The 26,746-nt window shown below is 46.4% G+C and overlaps 2 protein-coding genes across 5 annotated transcripts; one reads left to right on the top strand and one right to left on the bottom strand.

Moving 5' to 3' along the window:
• The first annotated feature begins 37 nt into the window (after window positions 1-37).
• Window positions 38-19,446, top strand: LOC308439408 (pentatricopeptide repeat-containing protein 1, mitochondrial). 2 transcript variants are annotated; one of them, XM_080941207.1, is made up of 9 exons: window positions 38-92; window positions 1,890-2,356; window positions 5,902-6,042; window positions 7,488-7,706; window positions 8,396-8,497; window positions 14,170-14,874; window positions 17,012-17,128; window positions 17,867-18,049; window positions 19,161-19,446. In XM_080941207.1, exons 2-9 carry the CDS (start codon window positions 1,916-1,918, stop codon window positions 19,332-19,334), a joined length of 2,082 nt encoding a protein of 693 aa, XP_080797333.1. In that variant the 5' UTR covers window positions 38-92; window positions 1,890-1,915; the 3' UTR covers window positions 19,335-19,446. The 2 variants fall into 2 exon arrangements, with proteins under 2 accessions (XP_080797333.1, XP_080797332.1); XM_080941206.1 differs by having other exon boundaries at window positions 81-172.
• A 145-nt stretch (window positions 19,447-19,591) lies between these two features.
• On the bottom strand, window positions 19,592-26,715 carry BUD31 (BUD31 homolog). Of its 3 annotated transcripts, none has more exons than XM_080941208.1 (6): window positions 26,585-26,715; window positions 25,607-25,739; window positions 24,571-24,690; window positions 22,129-22,251; window positions 21,012-21,178; window positions 19,592-19,831 (listed from the first exon to the last, which is right to left on the bottom strand). In XM_080941208.1, exons 3-6 carry the CDS (start codon window positions 24,662-24,664, stop codon window positions 19,781-19,783), a joined length of 435 nt encoding a protein of 144 aa, XP_080797334.1. In that variant the 5' UTR covers window positions 24,665-24,690; window positions 25,607-25,739; window positions 26,585-26,715; the 3' UTR covers window positions 19,592-19,780. The 3 variants fall into 3 exon arrangements, with proteins under 3 accessions (XP_080797334.1, XP_080797335.1, XP_080797336.1); XM_080941209.1 differs by having other exon boundaries at window positions 26,458-26,590; XM_080941210.1 differs by lacking the exon at window positions 26,585-26,715 and adding an exon at window positions 26,197-26,339.
• Between the last annotated feature and the right edge of the window lie 31 nt (window positions 26,716-26,746).

The raw sequence follows: 26,746 nt of genomic DNA, 5'->3' as shown, positions 1-26,746 counted from the left end.
TGATCGCTTGTTTCTTTCGGTTCTGTAACGTAATGAACGAGAGACGGCGACGCAAGTGCGCCTGCGCGGAATCTCCACCACGCGCGTTGAGGGTAAGGACGGTGTCTCTGGAGACGCGGGCGGTCGACTCTGAGGTCGTCTTACTAGGGTCTCACTGCATAGAATGCTCAATGTGAGTTTCTGTTCAACCCTCAAAGGAATCCCGGAAACCGGGCCTAAATTGGACCTGAGAGACGTTATCCAAGCTCAGGCGTCAGATGAGGAAAACGGAGACTCTGAAGGCCTGGGGAGAGGAAGCAAGGGGCGACCCTAGGGTCCCAGGTCTCTCTGTGGGTGGATGTCTAATGCACACGTTTAAAACTCGGATAAGGGGGCTGGAGGTGTGGCTCAGTTGGTAAAGTGCTTGGGTTCGAGCCCCAGCAGCGCATAAACCGGTAGTGTTCCTACATACTTGTAATCCCAGTAAGTGACCAGTGGAGGCAGGAGGATCAGAAGTCGAGGCCAGCCTACATTACCTGAGACCCTGGAGAGCGAGTCAACCTTCTAGTACACCTAAGCATGCATATATATATGTGTGTGTGTGTGTGTGTGTGTGTGTGTGTGTGTGTGTATGTATTTTAAAGATTTATTTATTATATTTATATGAGTACACTGTAGCTGTCTTCAGACACACCAGAAGAGGGCATCAGATCCCATTACAGATGGTTGTGAGCCACCATGTGGTTCCTGGGAACTGAACTCAGGACCTCTGGAAGAGCAGCCAGTGCTCTTAACCACTGAGCCATCATCTCTCCAGCCTTCCAGCCCTGCCCTCTTTTTTTCTTATAATTTTCTGTTTTCTTCCTTCTTTCTCTTTTGGAGACAGTATCTGACAATATCTCTGTTGTAGCCCTGACTGGCCTAGAGCAGGCTGGTTTCCAACTTCGATCTGCCTGTCACAGCCTCTGAGTGATGGGATTAAAGGTGTGCACCAGTACGAGTTGTAAAAAAACAACTTTCTATACTGAGGATTGAACCTAGGAACCTAGTGCATGCTAGAGAAGTGTTCTTCCCCAGAGCTACATATACCCTCACCCCCCCACCCCCCTCACCACCACCCCCACCCCCCGCCGCCGCCGCCCCATGTGCATTACAGTCCTCAGCCTCAGGCAGTTGAGCATCAGGAATTTCAGGCCTGACTAAGGCTTTCTCTCTCGTTTGCTTTTATTTTCTTGGGGTTTTTTGTTTTGTTTTTGAGGAGGTGGGGTTTTGGGGGGTTTTTTTGTTTGTTTTTTGTTTTTTTTTTTTTGAGACAGGGTCTCGTGTAAATTGGTCTTATTTGTAGCAGAGGCTAACACTGAATTCCTGTACATCTTTTTTATTTAAACACATTTATTTATTTATTTATTTATTTATTTATTTATTTATTTATTTTCACACCATGAGTGTGCAGATCAGGTACAGCTTGTACTACAAGTTCTCCTAGGCAGGTTCAGGGATCAAACTCAAGTCACCAAGCTCTGTAGCAAGCACCTTTATCTGCAGAGACCTTGGGCCTTTGTTGTTGAGACTGGGGATCTCTAGGTAGCCCTGACTAGCATGGACTCACTGTGTAGACCAGGCTGACGCTAAACTCACAGAACTCCTCCTGCCTCTGTCTCCTTACTCTTACTTTTCTGAGACAATCTCATGAAGCCCAGGCTGACCTTGAAGCTGAGGATGACCCTGAATTTCTGACTTACACCTAACTACATGCTGAGATTATAAGTTCAGCCCATCTCCCACTTCCCACCATGACATCACTGGGGTCCCATCGTGACCCTGAGCCAGGGCTTCCAAACTCAGAGCCCACCCTGAGACTACACTTTCTAACTTTAAAACAGAGGCTGATGCACTTTTCTTGATTTCAGGCTGCAGTGGCTCCAGGTGGCCAGTGATGGACCTCCTAAGACTCTCCCGGCTCTTCTCCCGCCCCCACCCCAAAGGACTGTCTGTCCTTCAATGCCTGGATCTTCTCAGATGGACAGGAGGCAGGGAGGGACCTGCACCGCTGAGGGCTGCTTTCTGCAGCTCTTCCTCCCACCTTCCCCAGGGCAGGGGGAGCCAGAAACAAATGAGAAGCCTCTGCTCTGACTCCAGTAAGCTCAGCACTGTGGCTCCTCAGGAGGAGGAGGAGGAGGAGGAGAGCTTTGGGACCCTCTCTGACAAATTCTCTTCCCGGAGAATATTCCACAAATCAACAGCCGAGCTCTATAACCTGCAGCTCAAGGAGCAGGGTGTTGAAGAGGAAGAATTGGAGCCCAGACAGTGGCAGGGCCGGAGGAACACTCCATACTGGTACTTCTTCCAGTGCAAACGTCTGATCAAGGACGGAAAGGTCTGAGAATGTAATGGGATTTAGCTTGTGTCTCTGGCCCTTTAAGAATTCTTAGCTGTGAGAACTGCTTGATTCTATGACCTTCAGTGTTGGACGCCCCTTGGATTTCTGGGAACAGGATTGTGTGTGTGTGTGTGTGTGTGTGTGTGTGTGTGTGTGTGTGTGTGTGTGTGTGTGTGCTGGATGGGGTGTGGGGGCTAGAAGTGTGAAAAGAGAAGGCAGTTAGTGAAGACATTGTTAGGAGACAGTTGGACTGGGAGAAGCTGAGCTGAGCAGATCGGCTAGAACAGTTGTTATAGCTTGGAGCTGTTGGTATTGGGGAGACTGGGAAAGGACTGTTAAAGCAGACTGTTGGGGAACCGAGGGAGGAAGAGTTGAGAGAGACGTTTGAAGGGGCTGGGCTGGAAACTGGGAGGAGGGCAGGCAGGATGTTCAGAGAACTGGTTACTGTTCTAAAATAGTTAGGCATTTCGCATGAGAACCCTGGGGTTTTTCCTTCTGCTGGGTTAGCACTTTACATGGGGCAGCGCAGCCTTTCAGCTGTTGAAGTTGGGGTGTTCAGTGCTCAGTCCTTGGGTCTCTGTTATTTCTGTTTACGTGCACTTGTGAATGTGTGTGCCATGGTACACATGTGGAAGCCAGAGAACAACATATAGAGCTGGTTCTTCCTTTCCACCTTTATGCACAGCCCAGGGATTGAACTCTGGTCACTAACGCTGCAAGCTCCTTTATCTGCTGAACCATATTGCTAATCCCTTACCCACCTTTAACTCACTCACTACATGGCCGTAATTCCGTTAGTCTCCTTGTCCATGTCAGACTTCTTTGGATCGTGATTTATTTTTCTCTTAACAATTTGACCTGTAAATTGTTGCCAGCTCTGACTACGTTTTATTCTTTCAGTGCTGTCTTGCTGGGTAGCCTTGGCTGATTGGTACTGACTGTGTAGCTCAGGATAGTCTAAAACATAATTTTCCTGTCTCACCTTTTTGAGTGTTGGGATTACCTACACACAACTTATTTTACTATGTTATGCTTTTTCACAATCTCAACTGTAGCCCTGGCTAAGCTGGAACTCACAGAGTCTACTGACTCACAAATACTGGATTACAGACATGTAGTAGCACATCTAGCTTATTTCATTTGTTTGGTTTTATTACTTTTTGGTATAGAATCTCTCTCTTTGCATTCCTGACTGTCCTAGAACTCACTATATAGGCCAAGCTGGCCTTGAACTCAAAGATCTACCTGCCTCTGCTGGGATTAAATGCATGAACTACTATACCTGATTTATTTGTCATTTTTAAAATACTTTATAAACTTTGTTTCTGTCTTTTTTTTTTTTTTTTTTTTTTTTTTTTGGATAGGGTTTTTCTATGTAGCCCTGGCTGTCCCTGGCTGTCTCTATAGACCAGGCTGGCCTCAAACTCAGGGACCCACCTGTCTCTGCCTTCTAAGTTGTAGGATTAAGTGAGCTTCTACCCAACTCTAGAAGCTCACTATTTATTATTTATTAGCTCCCAAATAAAAGACACATAGACCTGGTAACTCGGCACGTGCCTGAAGTTAGGAGCATCCCTTGGAGTGAGCTGCCTGATGTGGGTGGTGGGAGTTGAACTCAGGTCTCTTGCAATAATAGTACATGTTCTTAATCATTGGGCCATCTCTCCCGCCTGAAACCTGGTATTTTTATTAACAAGCTGCAAAGCCTAAATTGGGCAGGTTCTAAGACTATTTTAACCCAACTTGTCTATTAATAACCAGATAAGTCCCCCCGTTATTGCCAGCAGTGTCTTGCTTTGTTGCAATAATGTCCCCTGGGTGTGCTACTCCTGGTTCTGTGCTCATGGTCCATCCTGCCTCCTGGTGACCTTCTTCTTTCCTCTCCTTTTCCTAGTGGACTCAGTCTGAAGTCCCACCTCCCTCTTAGACCCCCTACTTAGTCTGAAGTCCCACCTCCCTCTCTCCCCTGCCCAGTCACAGGCTCTAGCCTTTTATTGACCAATCAGAGAGTACTGGAGAGCATTCCTTACAGCACATTGGTCAGTACAATGCCCATGCCCAACCTGATCTTTGGGCACAGAACTCAGCATCTGAATACACAGCACACAAGACCAACCCCAACACTGTTTTCCTTCTGCTTGTGGATGTATGCATATATATTCTGGGCACCCACAGAGGTGAGAGCATTAGATCCCCCAAAGCTGGCGTTATACATGGCTATGAACAGCCTGGCAAGGGTGCTGGGAATAGAACTTGGGACTTCTGGAAGCTTCTGTGCTCGTAGTTGATGCCATCCCTCCAACCCCCTTATATATTTCATTTTGAAGGCTAATCCTGAGCCTTTGATCCTCCTGCTTCCCCCTCTCCAACTGGGAGAACTGGAGTTTCTGTGTACAGAACTGTCCCAGGTTTCTGTGAACAGAACTACACATAATCCCTGTTACACTGGGGGTTGAACCCAGGGCTTCATGCAGGTTAGACACGAACAGTCAATTAAGCTACAGCTCAGCCCTTCCCTCTTTAATTGCATTTATTTTAGTGTGTTACTCTGTATTTGTGTGCACATACACATAGCAGGATGCATATATGACAGACAAGGACAATTTAGGGGACTCAGTTCTCCTACCATGTGGACCCTAGAGACCTAACTCTAGTTTGTAGCCTTGTTGGCAAGCACCTTTACCTGCTGAACCATCCTGTTCCACCAACACCATTTATTTTGGCTTTTCCGAGATGGATTAATCTGTAGCCTTTTAGTCTTAAGCTTGCTATGTGGCCTGGGTTAGACCCAAACTCCTGCCTCATCTTTCCATGTGCTAGAATTACAAAACACATCGTCATGCCCAGCTTATTTCTTCCTCTGCATCTTTTCCAGCCAGAGTAGTAGCCTCATGAGCAGGCTTCCTTTTCTGCACTACCTCCCGAAGCGAACAGACCTTGCCTGGCTCGCGGGAGAACTTAGTAGCTATTGTCTAAATGAACAGATAAGAAAAAGGAGTGAGAGCCCATCTCTAATCCCAGCACTGAGGCAGGCAGAGCTCTGGATTTGGAGCCAGCCTGGTCTACATAGTCATACCCTGTCTCAAAAAAAAAAGAAAAGAAAAAGAAAAAGAAAAAAGGAAAGAAAAGGAAATTGGGCTAGGTTTTTAATCTAGTGATAAAGTGTCTGCTAAGCATGTGCAGGCTCTGGGTGCGCTCTTCAGCAGTACCACAGAAACAAAGACTAAGGAGAACAGGGACAGAGACAGGGATGGTGTGGGGAATTAGACATGGGCAAAGACTGCTTTGGGGAGAAGTTTGCAGTCGGAAGAAGGAGGGGGGAGCTGCCACCCTGTATCATCTCAGAAGGGTCTCTTCTCCTCCCACTCTCTTCTGGGGGCCTTTAATTTTGGGTATGCTTTTGTTTGTTTTTAGGAAATGGTTTAAGAGTCCCAGGCTTTGTAGCCTAGAATAGCTTTGATCCTCCTACCAAAGCTCTCTCTGACTTGCCGAAGGTCTCAGAAGCGGTCTTGAGCCCCCTCTCCTGTCGCCTCTTACCCTAGCTTGCAGAGGCCCTGGATCTGTTTGAAAGGCAGATGCTGAAGGAAGAGCGCTTGCAGCCTCTGGAGTGCAACTACACGGTGCTGATTGGTGGCTGCGGTCGCGTCGGGTACCTGAAGAAGGCCTTCAGGCTCTTCAATGATGTGAGTGTGGGTCAGATTAAAGGGCCAAAGCTCTGAAGTGCGTGCAGGTCCTGAGCATGATGTCACACAATGAGGCAGATGGCATAGGCTTGTTGACGTTGAATCCAAGTTGAGTTTACTTTGAGGCATGAAGTGAGGTGACAGAGACATGCTTTGTGTGCTTGGGCTATGTGGGGTCCACATGCACTCTTCCTTCTCTGCTGCCACACCCAGTTAGTCTATGTTCCTCTCAGAGACCCCACACTTCCTCACACATGCATCCTGTTTCCTTTTCCTTCATGAATCAAGAAAGAGTCTTACTCAAGACAACTGTAGTCTCAAGTAAAAGACGAGCCATCTTTTCCTGAGGCCAGAAGCTAAAGAAGCCCTTGGTCCAACACAGACTCTGCTAAACCTAGTCCTCATATCTGGTATACTAGTACAGTTTCACAGTCCATTGCCAAAGCAAAGGAAGTTTCTCCCTTTCTACATTCATTTGTTTATTCTATTGCATTGGTGTTTTGTATGCATGTGTTTCTATGTGAGGGTGTCAGATACTGGAGTCAGAGACAGTGAGCTGCCTTCTGGGTACTGAGAATGAAGCAGTCAGGACTCGTAACCACTGAGCCATCTTTTCAGCCCCCCCCCCTTTTTTGTTTGTTTTGTTTTTTGGGTTTTTTTTTTTTTTTTTTTTTGAGATGGTCCTACTGTGTAGCCTTGGCTAACCTGGAACTCACTATGTAGACACTGCTGATCTTGTACTCAGAGATCCTCTTGCCTGTCTCCTGACAGGCATTTGCCAACATGTTTGACAAAACTTCACTTTTTGGCAGGGGGTGTTTCAAGATAGGGTTTCTCTGTGTAGCACTGACTGTCCTGGAACTCAGTCTGTACACCAGGCTGGCCTTGAACTCAGAGATCTACCTGCCTCTGCCTCCCAAGTGCTGGGATTAAAGGCATATGCTACCACATTAAGTTCTAAAACTGCACTTCTAAAAGGACAATTTAGGTATATAAATTGTTGTAGTAACTTTTCTAAACCATCTATTTCATCCCTGGTTTCTGAGGAGAGTTCACCAGCTTGTGAGCTCTCAGTTAGTGGACACTGGTCCTCCTTTTCCAGAACAGACCCACTCTGTGTCCACCCTGGATGGCCCAGCCTCAGAATAGGGCCATTGGAAGCACCTGATTCAAGTATGCCAGCTCTAGAATATTCTTTTAAGTGCCCCAGGAGGACGGATGGTTTCCTGCTAGCATTTCTGGGAATACAGGCTCCATTTTCATATAATCCTCTGGTGAAGTCAGGAGTTTGGAAACTGTATATGAGGTGCCCCTTGTGTCAGCCTTAGCTCCTGGGCTAGATGGATGTGGTAACAAGCCTTTCTTGGGCCTTCAAAGTGGCCGCTGATCTCTTTCTGCATCTAGCTTCTTCTAGAACCACCTTCAGCTTTCTCCTGTTTCAACAGATGAAGAAGAGAGCCCTGGAGCCCTCGGATGCCACATACACAGCTCTGTTCAATGTCTGTGCAGAGTCCCCATGGAAGGACTCTGCCCTGCAAAGTGCACTGAAGCTCCGACAGCAACTCCAGGCCAAAAACTTCCAGCTCAACCTGAAAACGTATCATGCCCTGCTGAAGGTGGCAGCCAAGTGTGCAGATCTCAAGATGTGCCTGGATGTCTTCAAGGTAGGGGCTCCCTTTTTTCTTCTCTTCAAAGGTGGGACAAGTGTGAGAGACTTACTGTCTTCCTACACCTGGAATGTCCAGGAGAGATGAGACAGCCTATGCTTTATGCTGGGATTCACACACAAATCCAACAGGACCTTCCGGTGGCCTCTGTCACACAGTGGTAGGCTGTAAGCAGAAGAGCAAGGGGGGGAGTCCCTGCACTGAGTGGAAGTATAGGGGTTTCTAAGAGGAACAAGTGATTTAAGGTCTTGCCCGCCTTGACACTGAAGAGGCTGGCGGGGATTGTACTTGTGCTATACATGGTTGAGAGATTGTTCAGACATTCTAGAAGGTGTGTCCTTGCACAAATGAGGAAACGGAAGATGAGAAGCTCAGGGTCTTGTCCTTACCCATACCAGTAGTTGGGTGCTGCTGGTGGTGGGTTGTGAAGCCGGTCCTGTGAGTCCAGAGCCTCCGGTACAGGGGCTGCCGGGATCAGCTTTGCATGTGTTCTTGCCTCTAGGACAGAGCTAGGATGACAGGCTTGGAGGTATCGTGTGTGTAGGGTGCTTCACTTGGGAGTTGGTTCTAACTGGTACCAGGGCAGTATCCAGGCCCCTATTCCTTAGATATGCACGGACCTGGTACTGAACTGGGTCAGACCAGGCCTTGCCATAGGTTCTGAGTGAGACTTCCTTTTTTCCCAGGAAATCATCCAGAGAGGGCATGCAGTCACAGAGGAGACCTTCTGTTTGCTGCTCATGGGCTGCATCCAGGACAAGGACACAGGCTTCCGGCAAGCCATGCAGGTCAGTCTTACCTGGTGCCAGGGTTAGCAGTGTTTGGTGTCTCAGTCAGGGTTTCTATTCCTGCACAAACATCATGACCAAGAAGCAAGTTGGGGAGGAAAGGGTTTATTCAGCTTACACTTCCACATTGCTGTTCATCACCAAAGGAAGTCAGGACTGGAACCCAAGCAGGTCAGGAAGCAGGAGCTGATACAGAGGCCATGGAGGGATGTCACTTACTGGCTTGCTTCCCCTGGCTTGCTCAGCCTGCTTTCTTATAGAACCCAGGTCTACCAACCCAAGGGTGGTGCCACCCACAATGGGCTGGGCCCTCCCCTCTTGATCACTAGTTGAGAAAATGCCTTACAGTTGGATCTCATGGAGGCATTTCCTTGACTGAGGCTCCTTTCTCTGTGATAACTCCAACTTGTGCCAAGTTGACACACAAAACCACCCAGTACATTTGGCTTTTGTTTTTAAATGATATATGTATGTGTGTAGGAGCCCAGAAAAGGATCTCCTGAAGCTGGAGGTATAGCCTGTTGTAAGCCACTTCAAGTGGGTATGAGGAGCCATACTCAGGCCTTCTACAAAAGCAGTCTGCTCTCTTACCTGCCAAGCCTCCTCGCCAGTCCACTGTGCCAACTGTGTCTTTATACCTGCCATCTTCCAGCCTTCATGGAATCATTGTAGGGCATGTTCTTTCTCAGTTTTGTAGACAGCATGGAAAGGCTTGTGGAAATACTGCCTCTCTAGTGAAGGCAAAGATCTTTGTAGAAATTATTTAGATCCTGGCCCTTCTTCCTGCCTTAGAGCATCTGTGTTCCTGGATGAAACATACTCACAGCCTTTGTATTTCTGGTAATCCTTAAACAGCACAGGAGCTGGGCAGATGGCTACCCTCTGTGCTGTTAGGATCTACTTTCCTATCGATAACCCCACATTAGTACTTACTATATTTCATCTGGGCTGCTCTTAGCTCCAGTTGGGCAGCCCATGGCAGTTTCTCCTTCCTTTTCTGCACCTTCTTTTTTCTTGTGGTCCTCCTTTGCCCCCAAGTCCAAGAAACTTAAACCCCACCTATATCTCTTCTGCCCAGCTATAGGCTGTCGATATCATTAGTTACCAATCAGAATTAACTTCGAGTACAGGGTCACTGGGGTAATATGCAAACTCCTGGACTTGGGGGCTCAAACTTAGCATAACAACAGACAATAAAAGACAAAACCTCAACAACAGATGTCCCATACCTTTCTTGCTCAGACTTTCTACTTTTGGGGTTCCTGACCGTTGCAGTATGTTCACTGGGGCATATGTTCAGCCCCATCCCTCAGGCTGCTTCTCTGCTTGGCAACTCTGCAGGTGCAACCCCAGTGTACACATCGTCCCTAAGTGAGACACACACACACACACACACACACACACATATTGGATAGACGGTTTCTTTTTGTGATCTTTACTGTCCTAGAACTCAGCCTGTAGACCAGGCTGGCCTTGAACTTATAGAGATCTGCCTGCCTGTCTCCCAGGTGCTGGGATTAAGGTGTATACCTCACTGCTCAGCTTTTCCAATCCCAGAGGTAACCCCCATCATGTGCTATCTAATGTGTTCACTACAGTTTTGACAGCTGATGCCAGATACCTGTTTAGATGCCCTGTGTCCAGATACACATTTTAGGAAGCTTCCTGGCCAGTTTATAGAATGACAACCCAAGATCACAAGGTTGTGTCCCCTCTGCAAAGAATTTGGAAGCAGTATCATGATAGGAACAAAATGTAATATGAACCTATCAATGCTAATGGCCTGTCAGTGCTGCATCCTTCCTGAGTGTCTCTTCAAGGCACTGACAGCCCCTTTTGCAGGTGAGGAAACTGAGGCTCACAGAGCAGGTTACCTGAGATACCACACCCTCTAAGAGCTGTGACTTAGGGCTAGGGAGTTGGATGGCTCAAAATGTAAGAGCACTTGCTGTATAAAGCACTTGCTGTATAAAAACACTCAAGGACCTAAGTTCAAGTCCTCCGAGCTCAGAACGCGATCCTGGCTCTTTGGGCAGCAATGGCATAAGGATTGTTTGATCTTGGTGGCTGCTGGCCTAGCCCCAGCTCCAGTGAGAGAGACCCTATCTCAAGAGAGGACACTTGCTATTCACCTCTGGCCTCTGCATATATACAGATGGACATACCTGTATACAACAACTAACACACACACATTAAAATGAAAAAGAATAACTACTTAAAGTTAAGATTATCTGGCCCAGCAGGTCTCTGTGAGTTTGAGGCTAGTCTGGTCTACATTAATAGTTATAGTTTGAAGGGCTGGAGAGATGGCTCAGTGGTTAAGAGCACTGGCTGCTCTTCTAGGGGGTCCTGAGTTCAATTCCCAACTACATCTGTAATGGGATCTGATGCCCTCTTCTGGCCCGCAGGCATATATGCAAGCAGAACACCATACATAATTAATAAATAAATAAATAAATAAATAAATAAATAAATAAATAAAGTTCTAGTTTGAGACATTGTCTCAAAACAAAACAAAAAAAGCTGAGATCAACTGGTTCTACTGTGTGAATCCCTGCCACCACATTTCATTCCAATAAGATGGTATACTAACCATTCACTAGGAAGAGCTGCCAAGACTTTGCCTTATTGAAGACCTTGCTCTAGTAGTCATTGGCCCCTTACAAGGTTTGCCCACCAGGTGCTAACCTTCCAGCCCTCCTCTGCACACCTCTACTATGGTGTCCAATGGTGCCCTGGCCCAAGTTGTACAGGTTCCTGTCAACACCAAAAGAAGAGGCAGATGAGTTAGTGCCCTGTCTTTAATCCCAGCACCTGGGAGGCACAAGCATCTCTGAGTTGAGGTCCACCTGATCTACATAATGACTTTCAAGGCTACCTAGTGAGAATCTGTTTCAAAAAGCCAACCAAACAACTAGACAACAAAGGGGCTGGAGAGATAACTCAGCAGTTAAGCACATTGGCCTGGATCCTGTCCCTAGTCCACCCATAAGATCTTATAAACATGTAAAAGTGTCTACTGCCATGCCTAGCATTAGGTTGGACACTTTGTAGATTCTTTATTAAATCACTTTTTTAAACCTATGTTTATTATATATTTTTAATTTTCTTTATGCTTTATTTATAATATTTATTATATATGTTTGTGTGTGTGTTTGAGGGGATGTCTGTATTCCATCACACAGATGAGAGGACAACTTGCTAGGTTCTCCCGTGTAGATTCTAGGGATTGAACACAGGTCTTGAGGTTTGGTGGGTGACCTGCCAGTTCGCCCTTTCCCTTTTTGACGGCTCATTATATTGCTCTGGTTAATCTTGATCCCACCTAGAAGCTTTACAGAGACTGAACCTAGGACTTCCACACTCTTAATCACATCCCTGTAGATTGTCCAGAAGCTGTTTGTATTTTAATGTTAATTCCACTTCCCCAAAAAGGGCAGCCTAGTCTCAAGACTTCAACTGATCCTTCCATTTTAATTAGTAAAATAAAGGAAAGCCAGTGACTGGTCAGGGTGAGGGGGTGGAGAGAAGGGAGGACTAAGAGGTCAAAGGACCAGAGGTCAGATGTCCCTGAGGCAGAGTGGGTGAGAGGAACGGAGGTTAGATAACATGGAGGTTCCCAAGGACCAGCTGGACCCAAGTGATATTCATTGGCATTAAATAGCTATGAACATTTAAGAATTTTATAGTTCTAATATCTCATATAGAAGGGCAGTTTGTATCTTTGTCTATTTGATGTAATCTTGTTGCATAGAGAGTTTGTGGATTGAGAGTTGAACATATAAATCTGTATGAAAAGACTGTAGAGTTGTGTTTGTGTGGGATTTTGGGGTACAGAAATACCTCAGGACAGAGGCAGAGAACAGGCAGTAGAAAACCGCCAAGGGATGGGAGTTGTGGGGACAAGTTGGCCCGTGTTGGTGGTTCAGATTGGGCGCCAGAGGAATGCGCGGCTCCGAACTAAAACCGGGCTTGAGGAGTGAGAACTCAGGGCCAGTAAAGAGATAAACGATTATTATTTTTTAATAATTACTGCAATGCATCCCCAGCAATTTCTTTCTTCTCTGGTGCTATGGTTTTGACCCAGAGCTTCAAACATGCTAGGCACATGCTCCACCCCTGGGCAGCCCCTGCAGGTCTTGTTTCTTGCTGGTTCTTCTTGAGGCAGCGGAGGGAGAAGACATGGTCTTAAGAAATATTTAAGGTTGCTGGACAGTAATAAAACATTTACCTGTCTTAAGTCTAAGTCACTTTACTGCAGTAGCTGACCTGCCTTCTGTGAGTTCCTCTGAGGTCAAGAACTGTTTAGCAGAGTTCATCAGGAAACAGAAAGGGACTAAGTAAAAGGATTTATTGCTAGTGCTCCTTTCTCTGGTGAGTCAGTCAGAAGCCTCTCTGGCTAAGCTGACTTTAACTGTTTATGAACCAGAAGGAAAAGGAAAAGAATTAAGATGCTTTGTACAGGCAAATATGTGCAGACAAGTATGCATTCAAATAATATACCCACACTCTGGATACGCCTGACACATCTGTCTCAGTCAACTCCACACATATTCATGCATGCTTACGTACATATACATATAGCTACACACAAACATAGAGGCAGACAGACATATACATTTAGAAGGATGGATGGGTGGATGGGGCAGAGCTCCCCAAGCAAAACCATTCAACCAACAGTGTTATTTCTTTTCTCTGGTCTTTTATACATTTAGACAAAAAGTTCTTTAGAAAATTACCTCAGAGATAAAGTTACAGAAGAACGTTGTTATTAAGTTCAAAGCTGTGTCTCATTATAGTATACTCATGAAAAGTTCAAAGCAACAGTTTCTACAGGGCCTTGCCTTACCATAGTGTGCACACCTGTGACTTTATCCTTGTACCTAAATGTTTTTCCTTGAACACAAAATTGTCCCAAGTCTGTTTCTCTCTTTAGTGTGATTATGAAAGCTCATTGTATTTTTTAAAAATATTTATTCATTACATATATATATATATATATATATATATATATATATATATATATATATATATGAGCATACTATGTCTGTCTTCAGACACACCAGAAAAGGGCATCAGATCCCATTACAGATGGTTGTGAGCCACCATGTGGTTGTGGGAATTGAACTCGGAACCTCTGGAAGAGCAGCCAGTGCTCTGAACCACTGAGCCATCTCTCCAGCCCTTTTTTTGTATTTATTATGTAGCCTTTACTTACTATTCTGAGGAGTGGGCATGTTCTGTTCTTGATTCTAACTTTATTACATCTTTTTAGCAACTAAGACCATCTCCAAAAACTTTCTTCCTAAAATTATTTGAATCAAATCAGAAATTCTATAGAATCCTTATCTATTTGCCTGTATAGCATCACTACAACATAGACATCTTCATAGGACTGCAGAGATCTGCTCAAAAGGGTGGGTCAATACCTAGTGACTGTTATTGCAGGAGAAGCATATTCATTGCAGGAATCTGTCCTTAAATGAATTTCTCATGGGCCTTGCCTAAAGGAGCAAATTAGTTGTAGATCTTAACCCAAGGCAGACTCATCTAAGGAAGATGGCTGCTAGTTTTTAGCTTCTGCTGAGATAGCTCGTGACAGCACTACTCACTTTTTCTGAAGGCCTGTAGGACGAGAAACATATAGCTCTGACATTTGTTCTTTCCTTCAGGTGTGGCGGCATATGCTGAGTCTGGGGATCAAACCAAGCACACATGGCTACAACCTCCTTTTGGGGGCAGCTCGAGACTGTGGTCTGGGGGACCCGGAGGTTGCCTCCAGGTTGCTCCTGACGTCTCAGGAACAGACTATCCTGCTCCAGCCCCCAACAGGCAGGCATCTGGCAGGGAGGAAAGTCCAGGCCAAGACAAGGCATGGTGTGTCAGTCAAACATGTGGAAGCACTGGAGAGGCAGTTGTTTCTGGAACCTTCTCAGAAACCCGAAGAGTCACCAGCCTTTCCTGAGGCCTGGGTAACAAGCAGAACCCAGCCTGAGGTAGAAACCAAAGCAGAACCTGGCCACATAGTAGCCATCACCCCACTGGCCCTGAAACCCCCCCACTTGGAGCTAGAAGTCAATCTCCTACACCTTGGGACTCTTCCCCCTGCTGTTGTCTCCTTTGGGACAGTGGCCACACCTGCTGATAGGCTGGCTCTGATGGGGGGCCTGGAAGGCTTCCTGGGCAAGATGGCAGAGCATGGGCTCCAGCCAGACATCAAAACCCTCACTCTGCTGGCCGAGGTGGTGGAACCTGGGAGCCCCGCAGAGTCCTCGCTGCTCTCCATCCTGGAGAGGCATAGGGTGGAGGCTGATGTAACTTTCTTCAACACTCTGATAAGGAAGAAGAGCAAGCTGGGAGACCTGGAGGGAGCCAAGGTAGGGGCTGTCTATGGGGCCTCCCCACTCCTCCCTCTATGACTTTCAGATTCTAGATCATAGCTTACTAGTCAGCAGACATGTCTAGAGCCCTGTTCTAGGCTTGGCCATATGTCAAGGTAGGAATTGAGCCACAAACCAGCCAACTGCACTGCAGCCCTACAACCCAGAGGAAGGGTATGAAGGGCAGTCATGGAGAAGGTGAAGGGTCATGCTGACATGCTGAGATACTGGGTTCTAAAAGGCCGAACCTGTCATTACACTGTTACACTGAGGAGTGGGACATAAGATGGGCAGGCACTTCATTCAGGAACAGGACTGTAGAGTTGTTCAGTGGGCTTAAGAATCACCATGAGGGCTAGAGAGATGGCTCAGTGGTTAAGAGCACTGACTGTTCTTCCAGAGGTCCTGAGTTCAGTTCCCAGCAACCACATGGTAGCTCACAACCACCTGTAATGAGATCTGATGCCCTCTTCTAGTGTGTCTGAAGACAGCTACATTGTAGCATATATAAAATAAATAAATCTAAGGGAAAAAAAGGATCACCATGAACTGGAGAGGTGCCTCAGTGGTTAAGAACACTGGCTGGTCTTCTAGAAGACACCTATATGGCAGCTTATAACCATCTGTAACTTCACCTCCAGGAATCTGACATGCTCTGGCTTCCATGGCCACTAAGTATTCAAGTGGTACATAGACATAATGCAGGCAGAACAGCTGTACACGCTAAACAGTGTCCCTATGGGGAGGATGAGGCCAGCTCCGCTAGTGAACTGCTTCTCTAGAATACGGTTCTGGGGTCCATTCCTAGCACTGCATAAGCTGGGTCTGGTGATGCTCACCTGTAACCCCAGGGGCTGGGGTGGGGACAGAGGCTAGAGGATCAAGAATTAATGTCATCCTTGGCTGTACTGCCTTAGTTAGGGTTCCTATTGCTGTGATGAAACACATAAACAAAGCAATCTGAGGTTTCATTTGCCCTATGCTTCCACATCCATGTCCTATCACCGAGGGGAGTCAGACAGGCAGGAGCTGATGCCGAGGCCACGGAGCATGTCGCTTACTCACCATGGCTTGCTTAACCTGCTTTCTTATAGAACCCAGTCCAGGGCTGGCACCACCTATAGTGGAGTGAGAATACCCTACAGCCCCATCCTGTCTAGATACTTTCTCCATTGAGATTCCTACCTGTCAGAGAACTCTAGCTTGTGTCAGGATGGCATAAAACAATCCAGCAAGCCAAACTGAAAGTTCAATGCCAGCCTGTGACCTTTTCTAAATTTAAAAGGGGGGGGTGGGGGGCTGAGTACAGTGGTGTACTTGTGGGTAGAGGTAGGTAGATGTTCAAGTTTGTGTAGTGAACTCCAGACCAGCCGAGGCTTTGTAGTGAGACACTGACTCAGCACCCCTTCCCCCAGGAAGGAATTACCATGAGGCACCCTATATATCTTTCCTCACCCATATTCAGGGCTGTCTGCTGTCCGTTAAGACCGACAGGCACTGCCTGGTCATGTGGCTCTCTCCATCTCACTTACATAGTCAGTTTTGTTTTCTTTTGTTTCTGGTTTTTCGAGACAAGTGTTTTCACTGTGTAGCAGCCCTGCAGCCCTGCAAATTGCTTTGTAGACCAGACTGGCCTCAAACGCAGAGACCTGACTGCCTGTGCCTCCCAAACATGGCTCCCAATCAGTTTGTATGTAATGCTGGCTTTGACAGAAGCAGTACCCTGTGCATCTGTGAGTCAAGGTTAACAGAAACAGTGCAGAGCACACCTTCCTCTGGTCAAGCTAAGACAGCACAGTCCTCCCTGGGGCCCTCCCAGGCTGAAAGGTACCCCCTTTACCATACCATACGGTTCAGTGCTGCTTCCTGCCCATAACAGGAGCTCCTGGTTTCTTGGTTGCATGGATGGGCAGCCAAGGAACATGGGACAGAGGGTAGGAAGGGCAAATAAGAGGACATTTGAGACAAAGGGGCATGCTATCTTGCTGAGTGCTGGGCTGAGACTGGGATTGCCATTCAGTCAGTTGAGAGTCAAGGAGTAGAGTTGTGTTCCTAGGTCTCTAGCATATAGCAGTGACTGATCAGAATAGGCCAGAGCTTTTGGGTCACAGGTAACAGTTGTATGTCTTTACAGGCACTGTTGCCAATCCTGGCAAAAAAGGGAATTGTCCCCAATCTGCGGACTTTCTGCAATCTGGCCATTGGGTGCCGTCTGCCCAGGGATGGTATGCAGCTGCTTGCAGACATGAAGGTGAGGGACCCAAACCTAACCCAGAGCCTGCTGTCCATGGTTCTGGGAGAACTCTGGTATTTTCATAAGAAAGTTGTTGGGAAAATGAGGCCCAGCAGGATCAGATGAGTATGGGGCATAGCAAGAGGGGCAGTACCTCTTCTAGTGTAGAATGACCATGACCCCCTCTGGGAACAAGTGGATTTTGAACCACTGCAAAAACTGGCCTTGAGAACTTGAAGTTGGTGTTTGTTCTGATGGAGAGATGTGAATAGGGCTCAGCCTCAACATCCTGGAGGGATGGACCAGAAGTCCTGAGGACAAAGGGTAGTTTTCACTGCCCTGGCTCCCTCTGATGCACAACCTCTCTGACCCTCTCAGTTCTTGCTGAATGTATTTCACCTAACCCCAGCAGTGGCCACTTCCTAAGGACCAAGTAATGTCCACGCTTTCTATCGCCCAAATAATTTGGGCTGTTCTAGGCTCTCCAGCACTTGGTAATGACAGTCAACTAGTAAACTACAGCCACGTCTGAAGAGGTCCTCTGTATCTCATTTCCTGCCTCTGTTGACCCGAGCACCAGTCTTTCTCCCCAAATAGGGCATACTTGTTTTGCGTCTGCAGAGGGCTAGAAGTCTAGTTGTCCCATCCCACACCTGTTCTGGTGCCCAGTCTGTGGAGCAGACCTGTATGTGGACATGGCTCTGTCCTACCAGCCACCCCACCCTGCTGACCATGTCCATGGTGCTCATGTTCTAGAAGTCCCAGATGACCCCGAACATCCACATCTACAGCACCCTTATCAACGCAGCCCTCAAGAAGCTGGACTACACATATCTCATCAACATCCTGAAGGACATGAGGCAGAACAGCGTTCCAGTAAATGAAGTGGTCATCCGCCAGCTGGAGTTTGCAGCCGAGTACCCTCCCACCTTTGACCGGGTATGTCCACCAGGCTTGCTGTGTTTACTGTCGCCCTAACTGCTGCCATCTCTGGTTTTGACCTTCAGGTCTTGACATTCATTTTCTTAAGAGAAGCCCAAGGCCCTGAGCCACATTGACTTCCCTGGAGCTAACAGGTGGTTGTGTTGTGTGCCTGGTGTAGATGCAGGGAACTGAACTCAGATCCTTTGGAAGAGCAGTATGTCTGTTCTCTTAATCACCAAGCTATTGCTGTAGCCCACTTTTTGTTTTTATTAGCAGAGTGACGTAACTCAGGTTGGCTATGACCTACTTACTGATTCTCCTGCCTATACAAGGGCTGGGCTTATACGTGCACACCATTGTCCAGTCTAGCCTTTCACAGGTCCACCGCCCCTTCCTCCAGAGAGCAGTCTTATGATACCACGGCTTACTGTGTTCACTGTACCACCTAGGTTTAGAGGTAGCCTGGCTGTTCAATGCTTACGTGTTGATTGGTGCTCAGTACTCACTCACTGAGTGGTTGTGTACTGGCACTGCAAGTGACAGTCTGATGATGTTACCCCTTCAAGGACATCAAGCTCCTTTGGTTTGGGACTGTTGAGTCAGGCCTACAGTGCACTGATGGCAACTATGGCCTAGATAACCACAAACCAGGTGGGAAGGGAGACAGTGAATGGGCGAGAGAACACAGTTGAAGCCGTGCTCAGGAATGGCTGCCATGAGCAGCACTTGCTGAGAGAGAATGAGTGGTCAACAGGGTAGGCTGTGCTGAGCATATCTGAGCATCTGTACGACACCTTCTTGTTACCTTTTGAAGAACTGAATATGGTGAAGAACTGAATATGGGTGTTTCTGTGCAGCCCTGACTGTCCTGGAACTCACTCTGTAGACCAGGCTGGCCTTGAACTCAAACCCATCTGAGTGCCGCTGGCTCCCCAGTGCTGGGATTAAAGGCCTGTGCTACCAGCATGGGTGTCTTGCTTGTCTGTGTACAATGTGTGTAGTCGCTTAGATTGGCTGAAAACATCTGATTTCTCTGCTTTCTTAGCATATTTAATATAATGGGTTTCACTGTGAAGCTTTTGTCTCTGTCACTCACACTGACAGTCCTGTGCATCTCTAATTATAGTACAAAGAAAAAAACACCTACTTGGAGAAGATTGATGGCTTTCGGGCTTATTACAAGCAGTGGCTGAAAGTGATGCCAGCAGAAGAAGCCCCCCACCCCTGGCAGGAGTTCCAGAACAAGCCTGTAAGGGACCAAGACAAGGCGGAGAATGCTGGAGGCCTGAGGGATGGATGACGGAGCATGCTGCAATGACAGGTGCCCAGCCTTCACTCTGCTGCTGGAGCCCAGGAGACCCTAAAACTTTACAAGCCAAGAATATTCCAGAGGCACCAAGCATTTTACAGGAATAGGTGTAAGGACAAATGCTGGGTTCAGGGTGCCCATTTCAGGCCAAGGCATCTTGACAAACAATCATGGTCACATGGCATCTACGACATAGAACCAGGATTAAGTCCACAGCCTGCTGCTCTGAAAGAAAGAAAGAATGTAGCTAAGAGGTCTAAAGGTTTTATTTTACAGATCTTAACTGGTGAACGCTAAAGCTGTCACCTGTAGAGCTCATGCTTCCCCCTAGGTCTTTTCTCTGAGCACCGCTCTGAGAAGAGCTGCTTCAGGAGGCAGTGGCCCAATAAGCATGAGCCTAAGGTCCGAAAGTCCAGGATGCAGAGGAGTCAAGGGTGTCAGCCAGAGCAGCCCCGGCAACCGCAGTGTGTGCACTCGATGATGCGACCCTGTAACAGAAAAGGAACATTTGAATATACCGTCACGGGCCTGTACACTCCTACAAAAACCTGCTCAACAGGGTGCTAGTGGAATACTCCCTTGCAGAGCATCTAGACAGTTCTATCTGGGCACTATCAGCACCTTTGTGAAATGAAAACAGTGTATGACTATAAACAAGACATGCCACTGCCTAAAGGACTAAAGCCAGAGTTCTTGAGGCCACTGGGGCAAAAGGTCTGCACTTTAGTTCCTATAGTCAGAATAGTCTTGGTCCAGGGGCATAGTGGCTGGCTGAGGACTAGAGCAATGTATTTTTAACTCCTTTTCTGGAGACCATGAGCCATTCTAAACAAATAAAGTTCTCTGGTAAAACTTAGAGTCTCATAAAGGATGACCCTTATTTTCTGGTCCTGCCAACAGTTACTGAGTGCTAGGATTACAGATTATACTTGTATATCTGGCTCTATGGGGCATTGGAGATGAAATTTAGGACTACATTCATTCTAGGAGGCCCTCCACCAACTAAAGCAACAATACAGCCCTGAAGCTCAGTTAAACCTGAACCATGGCTGGGACACCAAGAGTTTCTTGGGAAGCAGCTACTGCTCGCTACACATAGCCCCACCCCTGGCACAGAGGACAGAGCTGCCTGCTGAGCTGAGGCCATCTGCGCTCAATGAAAACTTTGGTGCTTCATTTCAAGGGTCTGGAGAGTCCAGCTACTGCAAACCAGCACTGCTGCTGGGTGCCTGACCTACCCTTGAAACCAGTTTCTCTTTTTGAAGCAGGATCTCAGTTCTAGTTCAGGCTGAGAATCCTCCCAAGTGCTGGGATTAAAGGCATGAGCCCTTCCTCCTGGCTTTGCAACAAAGTGCTAGCAAAAGACACGCAGAGATTAATGTCCCTGTGAGCCTAGTGGGACAGGTTAGCTGACAGCCAGCCTTGCTAGCATAGGCCTCCCATCACCTCAGAGCTACTGTCATCACTACCCACCCTAAGGAATCAGGTCTGATTCTGATCCACCAGCAGTACTGAGATCAGCCTCCAATCCCACCTGGAAAGGATCCCCTATCAGAACTTTTTCAGAAGGGTTCTAGTGACAAAACTACTCCCTAAAATAACCTCTATGGTCAACTACGGCAAAGTTTTACACAGAAACTAACTCCCCATCCAACCATCAGGCATTACCACTTCCAGCTTGCTTTTGGGAACCCGGCAAATGCAGTTGGTGCCAAAGTTGGTGTCCCGAGTCTGAATGCAGCGTAGGCAACACAGATTCTCATAGCCCTGCTTCTTCCACTTTGCAATCAGGTTTTTGTCTGCATAGCCTTCTTTAATGCAGTATTCATAAAGTTCTGTCAGAAAGTTGGGGACAAGGCATCAGAACATGGTAAGACACACCTGCCTTCACCTTGGACTAAAAGGAAAAGTTGAGCTGAGTATGGTGGTACAAGCCTTTGATCCCAGCACCTGGGAGACAGAAGCAGAACAAAGTCTTTGAGTTCGAGGCCAGGCTGGTCTATTAAAAAAAAAAAAAAAAAAAAACTAAAATACAACAATAGAAGCCAATAATCCCAGAAATTAGCAGAGGCAGGTAGAGCATTGTGAGTTAGAGGCCAGTCTGTATATAAGTTCCATACCACCCGGGGCTACATGGTATAACCTTCTTTCAAAAACGACACACACAAATTTCTTCATCTTCCGTGGTAGGAAAACTGATGCTTGATAGGTTTATAAAGATAACCGTTACTTTAATTTTCATTTTTGGGAGGATCTCACATTACAGTCAAGGATTACGTAGAACTCCCTATAATCTTCCTGCCTCAGCTTCTCAAGTGCTGGAAGTAGAGGTCTGAACCATGACAGTCTTTTTGCCTTTCTTTTCTCCTTCCCCTTCCACCTCTTTTTCTTCCTCTGGTTTTTTCAAGACAAAGGTTTCTCTGTGTAGCCGTGACTGTCCTAGAACTCACTCTGTAGACCAGGCCTGCTTCTGCCTCTGGAATTCTGGGGTTAAAGGTGTGCACCACCAGACCCAGCTTTTTATGAACTACTGTATAAATCCTGAAAGCCACCCAAGTATAAAGAAGTCAAGAGGCAAGATGGCTCAAGGGCAGAGAATGCTTTCTATACAGGCCTAATGACCCGAATTTGATCCCCCAGACCCACATGGCAGAGAGAGAGAGCCCAAACCTGCAGGTTTTCCTGCAACCTTCACATGGAAACCATGGCACAGGCTTACCTTCACATGTATGCACACATAGTAACAGTTTCTTAAAGGGTAAGGAATTTAGTCAGTCATATTTACCTCTGCTTATAGCTTTCCTTTTATAGAAGAGGTCGAAGATGTAGCGGGTTTTCTGGTGATGGATCCTGAAGATAGGCCACAGAGATTCCACTTTCCTCTTTCCCTCATGGGGTTCAGTTTCAGCTGGGAAAATAAAGCATGTATGTGTTTTTGGAACTAGTCTTTCTGCGGAGGACAGGACTTGTTTGCTTCCTTAACTGCAGCTGATTGTTTTTATCTTCATGCAGATAAGAATGAAAATAGTCAACAATTAAAGGCTGACAACCTGGGAATCCTTAAGCCCTTCTAGCAGAATGTAAAAAGATGTAGAAAATGCCCAGCAATTCCCCAAGAACTTAGTTACCCCGAGTCCAGGAATTCACCAAAGAGCGCTAAAAATAGACTCTTCCTCCACATTCTAATTCCTTTATTTTCAGAGTGGTGTCAAATCTCTTGGCCCATAGCAACCTTGACTATAAGTTCTGGGTATTTCACAGAGACAGTCTGGCACAATCAGTTGAGAAAAGAGAAGTTAACATTGGCTTAATAATTACAGCTGTATGTTTGACCTCATAATGGCAATGATCAGATAGCTATAAGCAGGTATTCCAAAGACGGTTTTGAACAGAAATTCAAGGGAAGCTGAAGAGAAGACGCAGTGGTTAAGAGCAGCAACTGTTCTTACAGAGAACCCAGGTTCTATTCCCAGCACTTAGGTGGCAGCTCATAACTCCAGTTCCAGGGTTCCAACATCCCTCTTTTGGCCTTTCTAAATAATAGATACAAATGCAGTACGAGGCAAAACACTCAAATATATTTTTTAAAAAAAGATATTTCAGGGAGCCCATGGGATAGATAAGTAGGAAAGGGTGCTTGCTCCCAAAGCAGATAAGAACTGACTCCTATAAGTTGTTTCTAACCCCTACATACTAACTTTGTAGTACTAACCTTGCCACACACACAAATACCAACTTAAGTAGTCATACTATAAGATGGCTTTTAAAGTTACCACCTTGCCAGGACCTGGAATCACCTAAGGGAAACTCACTTGACTAATGAGCTAAATCATGCTGGCCTAACGGAGGCAGAACAGACTGGCTCTGAACATGGTGATCATTCATATGCTGGAGGTGTGAGGCCTGAACTGTGTAGAGTGAAGAAAGCTAGATGGTTGAACTTCTGCATTAAGCAGACAGCATGTGTTCATTTCTCTCTCAAGTTTCTTATATTTTGTTTTCTGTATGTGAGTGTTTTGCTGGCATGTATGTATAAGCACTAGTGCACCTGCTGCATGTATGTATGAGCACTAGTGCACCTGCTGCATGTATGTATGTATGAGCCCTAGTGCACCTGCTACATGTATGTATGTATATATGAGCCCTAGTGCACCTGCTACATGTATGTATGTATGTATGAGCACTAGTGTACCTGCTACATGTATGTATGTATGAGCCCTAGTGCACCTGCTGCCCAGGGATGTTAGAAGAGGTGCTGGCAAGAGCAGTCAATGCTCTCAACCACTGAGCCATCGCTCCAGCTTCCTTCTCTGCTTTTGACTATGGAAGGGCTTAGAATTGCCTTGGCATCCCCTCAGTGATAGACTAGAACCTGGAATATAAGTCAAATAAACGTTTCTTTTCCTGTGTTGCTTTTGGTCTGGTGTTCTGTCACAGTAACAGCCCTCAAACTAGGACATACTGTGCTCATCCTTTGATGTACTTTCCAAAGACAAGCAGACTGTAAAGGTTTCCAAGCACAAGATCACCATGGTGCCGTGTGGCAGAAACTGCAACATGGTGAAAAGATCATGGGATAAAGACTTTCAGACACCCACAAAAGGAATGTGAATATGTGACAGAGCTCTAGGCCAGCCAAAGCTAGAGTCTCAGAAAGAAAAAATGGCATGAACAAAAAGACTTAATGGGACTATTCCCAGCACCCACATCAGGGTAGCTTACAGCTGCTTGTAACTCCAGCTTTAGGAGTTCTTACACCTTCTGGCATCTCCCAGGCACCTCTGCTCACATGCATACGCCCCACCCACACCCCAAAGTAAAATAAAATCTAAAAAACAAACAAACAAAAAAAAAAACCCCCGAAAACACAGTGAGCTGGGCCTTGTGGGACACATTTTTAATCCTAGTGTTGGGGAGGTGAAGACGAAGAGATCTCCATAAATTTGAGGCAAACTTTTTTTTCAGGACAGCCAGACCTATGTCTGATAGAGACCCTAAAGACACTAAAAATCAAAGACACCTGACCTTTCACAAATACACTAATAATACAACAACAACAAACCTTTAGGGAAGGGAACGATATTCTCACTAATGTTATCTTGCTCTTGAGAACTTTCAAAACACAACCAGTTTCCTGCAAGCCTCTTCTCAGTGTTTCTCTTTCTATCCTTGGAGGCTCTGAGCCTTGACACTGTGCAGCACACCCAGGCAGGAGGACCCCACTCACCTTCTCTCATCTTTTGATCTAGTTCATCCAACGTTGGTTCAATCAACTCCCAGCCATCAGGAGGTGCTTTGCGGCTTCTTTTGACTTTGGGCATTTCCCAGCAAGATAGCTTGTAAAGATCTACAAGAAAACCAACTACTTTCTAAGTCTCAGGCTGCCAACGGGCTTTGGCAGCCGTCCTGCTGCTCCTCGAGCTGTAAAGCTCAGTGTGACGTATGTTCTGCCCTCACGTAACCATGTGTTGTTTCTGCCCCTATTTCAGTTCCAAACCACTGTCTCAGTATCCTCCCCAGACTCTTCTCTGGGCACCGGCTGTTCTCCATCCCCAACACACTCTCCAAAACAGGGAGGAATAGGAACATCAAAGCAGCCCAAGAATAAAAACACTTGAGGCCTTGCTTGAGATCTGCTGGAAGGTAATTAATCTATTACTTAGCTCATGACATAAAGCATCTACAGTAGAAAAGAGAAGCAAGACAGTCAGAACTTCAGTCAAGGAGAGAAAGTTCAGTCAGGAACTTTAACTGACTGCTTCACTTTCCTCAATCAGCTTCTGCTGGAGCTATGAGCAACATATTTGATGGTGTCACCTCTACTTGTTACAATTTGTTCTTCTGCTTGGAAGGCTAGTCTGAAGAATCTATTTATATTCAGAACTCTGTTGGGCACTCCAGCTGGATGCCTGAAAGTGGCTTCCCCAGTTGATTTCTGTTGGATGCTTTGTTATCTACCCTTCCCTCCCAATTCTCTCTAGCTATTGCTATCTACTTAATAAACTTACTCAAACCAAAAGTATGGCCATGGTAGATCATTCTTCAGAAGCCCAAAAACAGCTACTTAGTGTCCCCAGATGGGAATGGTGACAAACACACACATTATCCATGCTTGTGTGAGGTGGAGCCAGAAGGATTAGGAGTTCAAGGCCAGTTTTGGGTATATGGTGAGTTTGAGCCCAATCTAGACTACATGAGACCCTGTCCTAAAGAAAAAAAGAGGAAGAAAGAAAGAATGAACGAACGAAAGAGGTGCACAATACCTTGGGTCTCTTTCCTACGAGAATAATATAAAAATCCTTGGTCTTCACAGTTATAAACCTGGGTTCTTGTCCAGATTTACCAATTCTGTGTCTTTGGGGGAGATCACTTTTCCTCTTCAGTCTTCTGTCTCATCTGTAGAGTAAGAGCAGTAGATTATGCCGCCTGTTAGATAACTACCAAAATGTCTCTTTTTGGAGCAACGAAGTGGGCCAGTCAAAATCTAAATAAAAAGCTTTTCTATTTCTATTTTCTATTGCATAAAACTTTCTAGCTGGTAAAGAGAGGCCTATAAGCATAACCGACTCAGCCGTTAAAAAATATATTCAGTCTCATCCACTCTATGGTGACTGACACTTTACAACACCCCACCACACACTAACAATTTAACAAATGAAAATTCAAACTCTAAGAGGTGGACTCAGGGTCACATAGCTGACTGGCGAATCTAACAGATTAAAGGCTCTGGTCTTCCTCATCAGTGGTCTTTGCTCGGGTTTTTCCAGCGCTTTCGTAAAGAGATAGACTGATAGACTGAATCTAAGCCCTTCCCAGGGCGCGCAGCCTGATTAAAGAATCACTTTCTCCTGACCCAGGAGGATTCGACCCGAGAGACTCTTGTGTCCGGGGAGAGGTAAAACGAAGAGGTGATCGTATCAGGAGGAAAGAGGTGTTGGGCTTATAGATGTAGAAGAGTTTGGGGAAAAAGATGAACGAGAGCGAAGTTACGGACGGGCCAGTAACGGAAAACTCAAGAGCAGCATCTGAGGAAAAAAAGGGGTATTTAGACAGAAAATGGTCCCAGAAGAGGGAAGCACACACAGACAAGAGAACGAACAAGCCCCAAGTTTACCATCCTCTGTGCAGACGATGAAAGTACCGAGTCATCGGGGACTCCAGCCTCTGCCTCTTAAGCAGCTCAGACAAGTCTCCTGGCTGAAACCGTGGCCAAAGATCTAGTACTCAAGATAAACACTCACCGGAAACTCAAACATCTAGGGCCGCCACTTCTTTATTGACGGCTTCCGCTCCGGTGAAAAACTCTTCAGAATAAGGCCCTCGCGGAGCCCCGCCCACCTCGCCCGGAGTTGCGTCATCTTAGGTGTCCGTGGTAATGCCTTTGTAAAATTCCGGAAACCGTA

This window comes from Micromys minutus (genome assembly GCF_963924665.1).
Source record: "Micromys minutus genome assembly, chromosome: 29".
Classification (NCBI taxonomy): domain Eukaryota; kingdom Metazoa; phylum Chordata; class Mammalia; order Rodentia; family Muridae; genus Micromys; species Micromys minutus.
This window is presented reverse-complemented; position numbering and strand designations above follow the sequence as displayed.

Bases quoted from the DNA above. Each gene is read 5' to 3' on its own strand.
- LOC308439408 (XM_080941207.1), top strand. From the start codon at position 1,916: ATGGACCTCCTAAGACTCTCCCGGCTCTTCTCCCGCCCCCACCCCAAA. The intron at 7,707-8,395 runs GTAGGGGCTCCC...CTTTTTTCCCAG, and splicing joins TGTGCCTGGATGTCTTCAAG to GAAATCATCCAGAGAGGGCA. The intron at 8,498-14,169 runs GTCAGTCTTACC...TCTTTCCTTCAG, and splicing joins GCTTCCGGCAAGCCATGCAG to GTGTGGCGGCATATGCTGAG.
- BUD31 (XM_080941208.1), bottom strand. From the start codon at position 24,664: ATGCCCAAAGTCAAAAGAAGCCGCAAAGCACCTCCTGATGGCTGGGAG. The intron at 21,179-22,128 runs GTAAATATGACT...ACTTTCTGACAG, and splicing joins AAGGAAAGCTATAAGCAGAG to AACTTTATGAATACTGCATT. The intron at 19,832-21,011 runs GTAATGCCTGAT...TTTCTGTTACAG, and splicing joins CCAAAAGCAAGCTGGAAGTG to GGTCGCATCATCGAGTGCAC.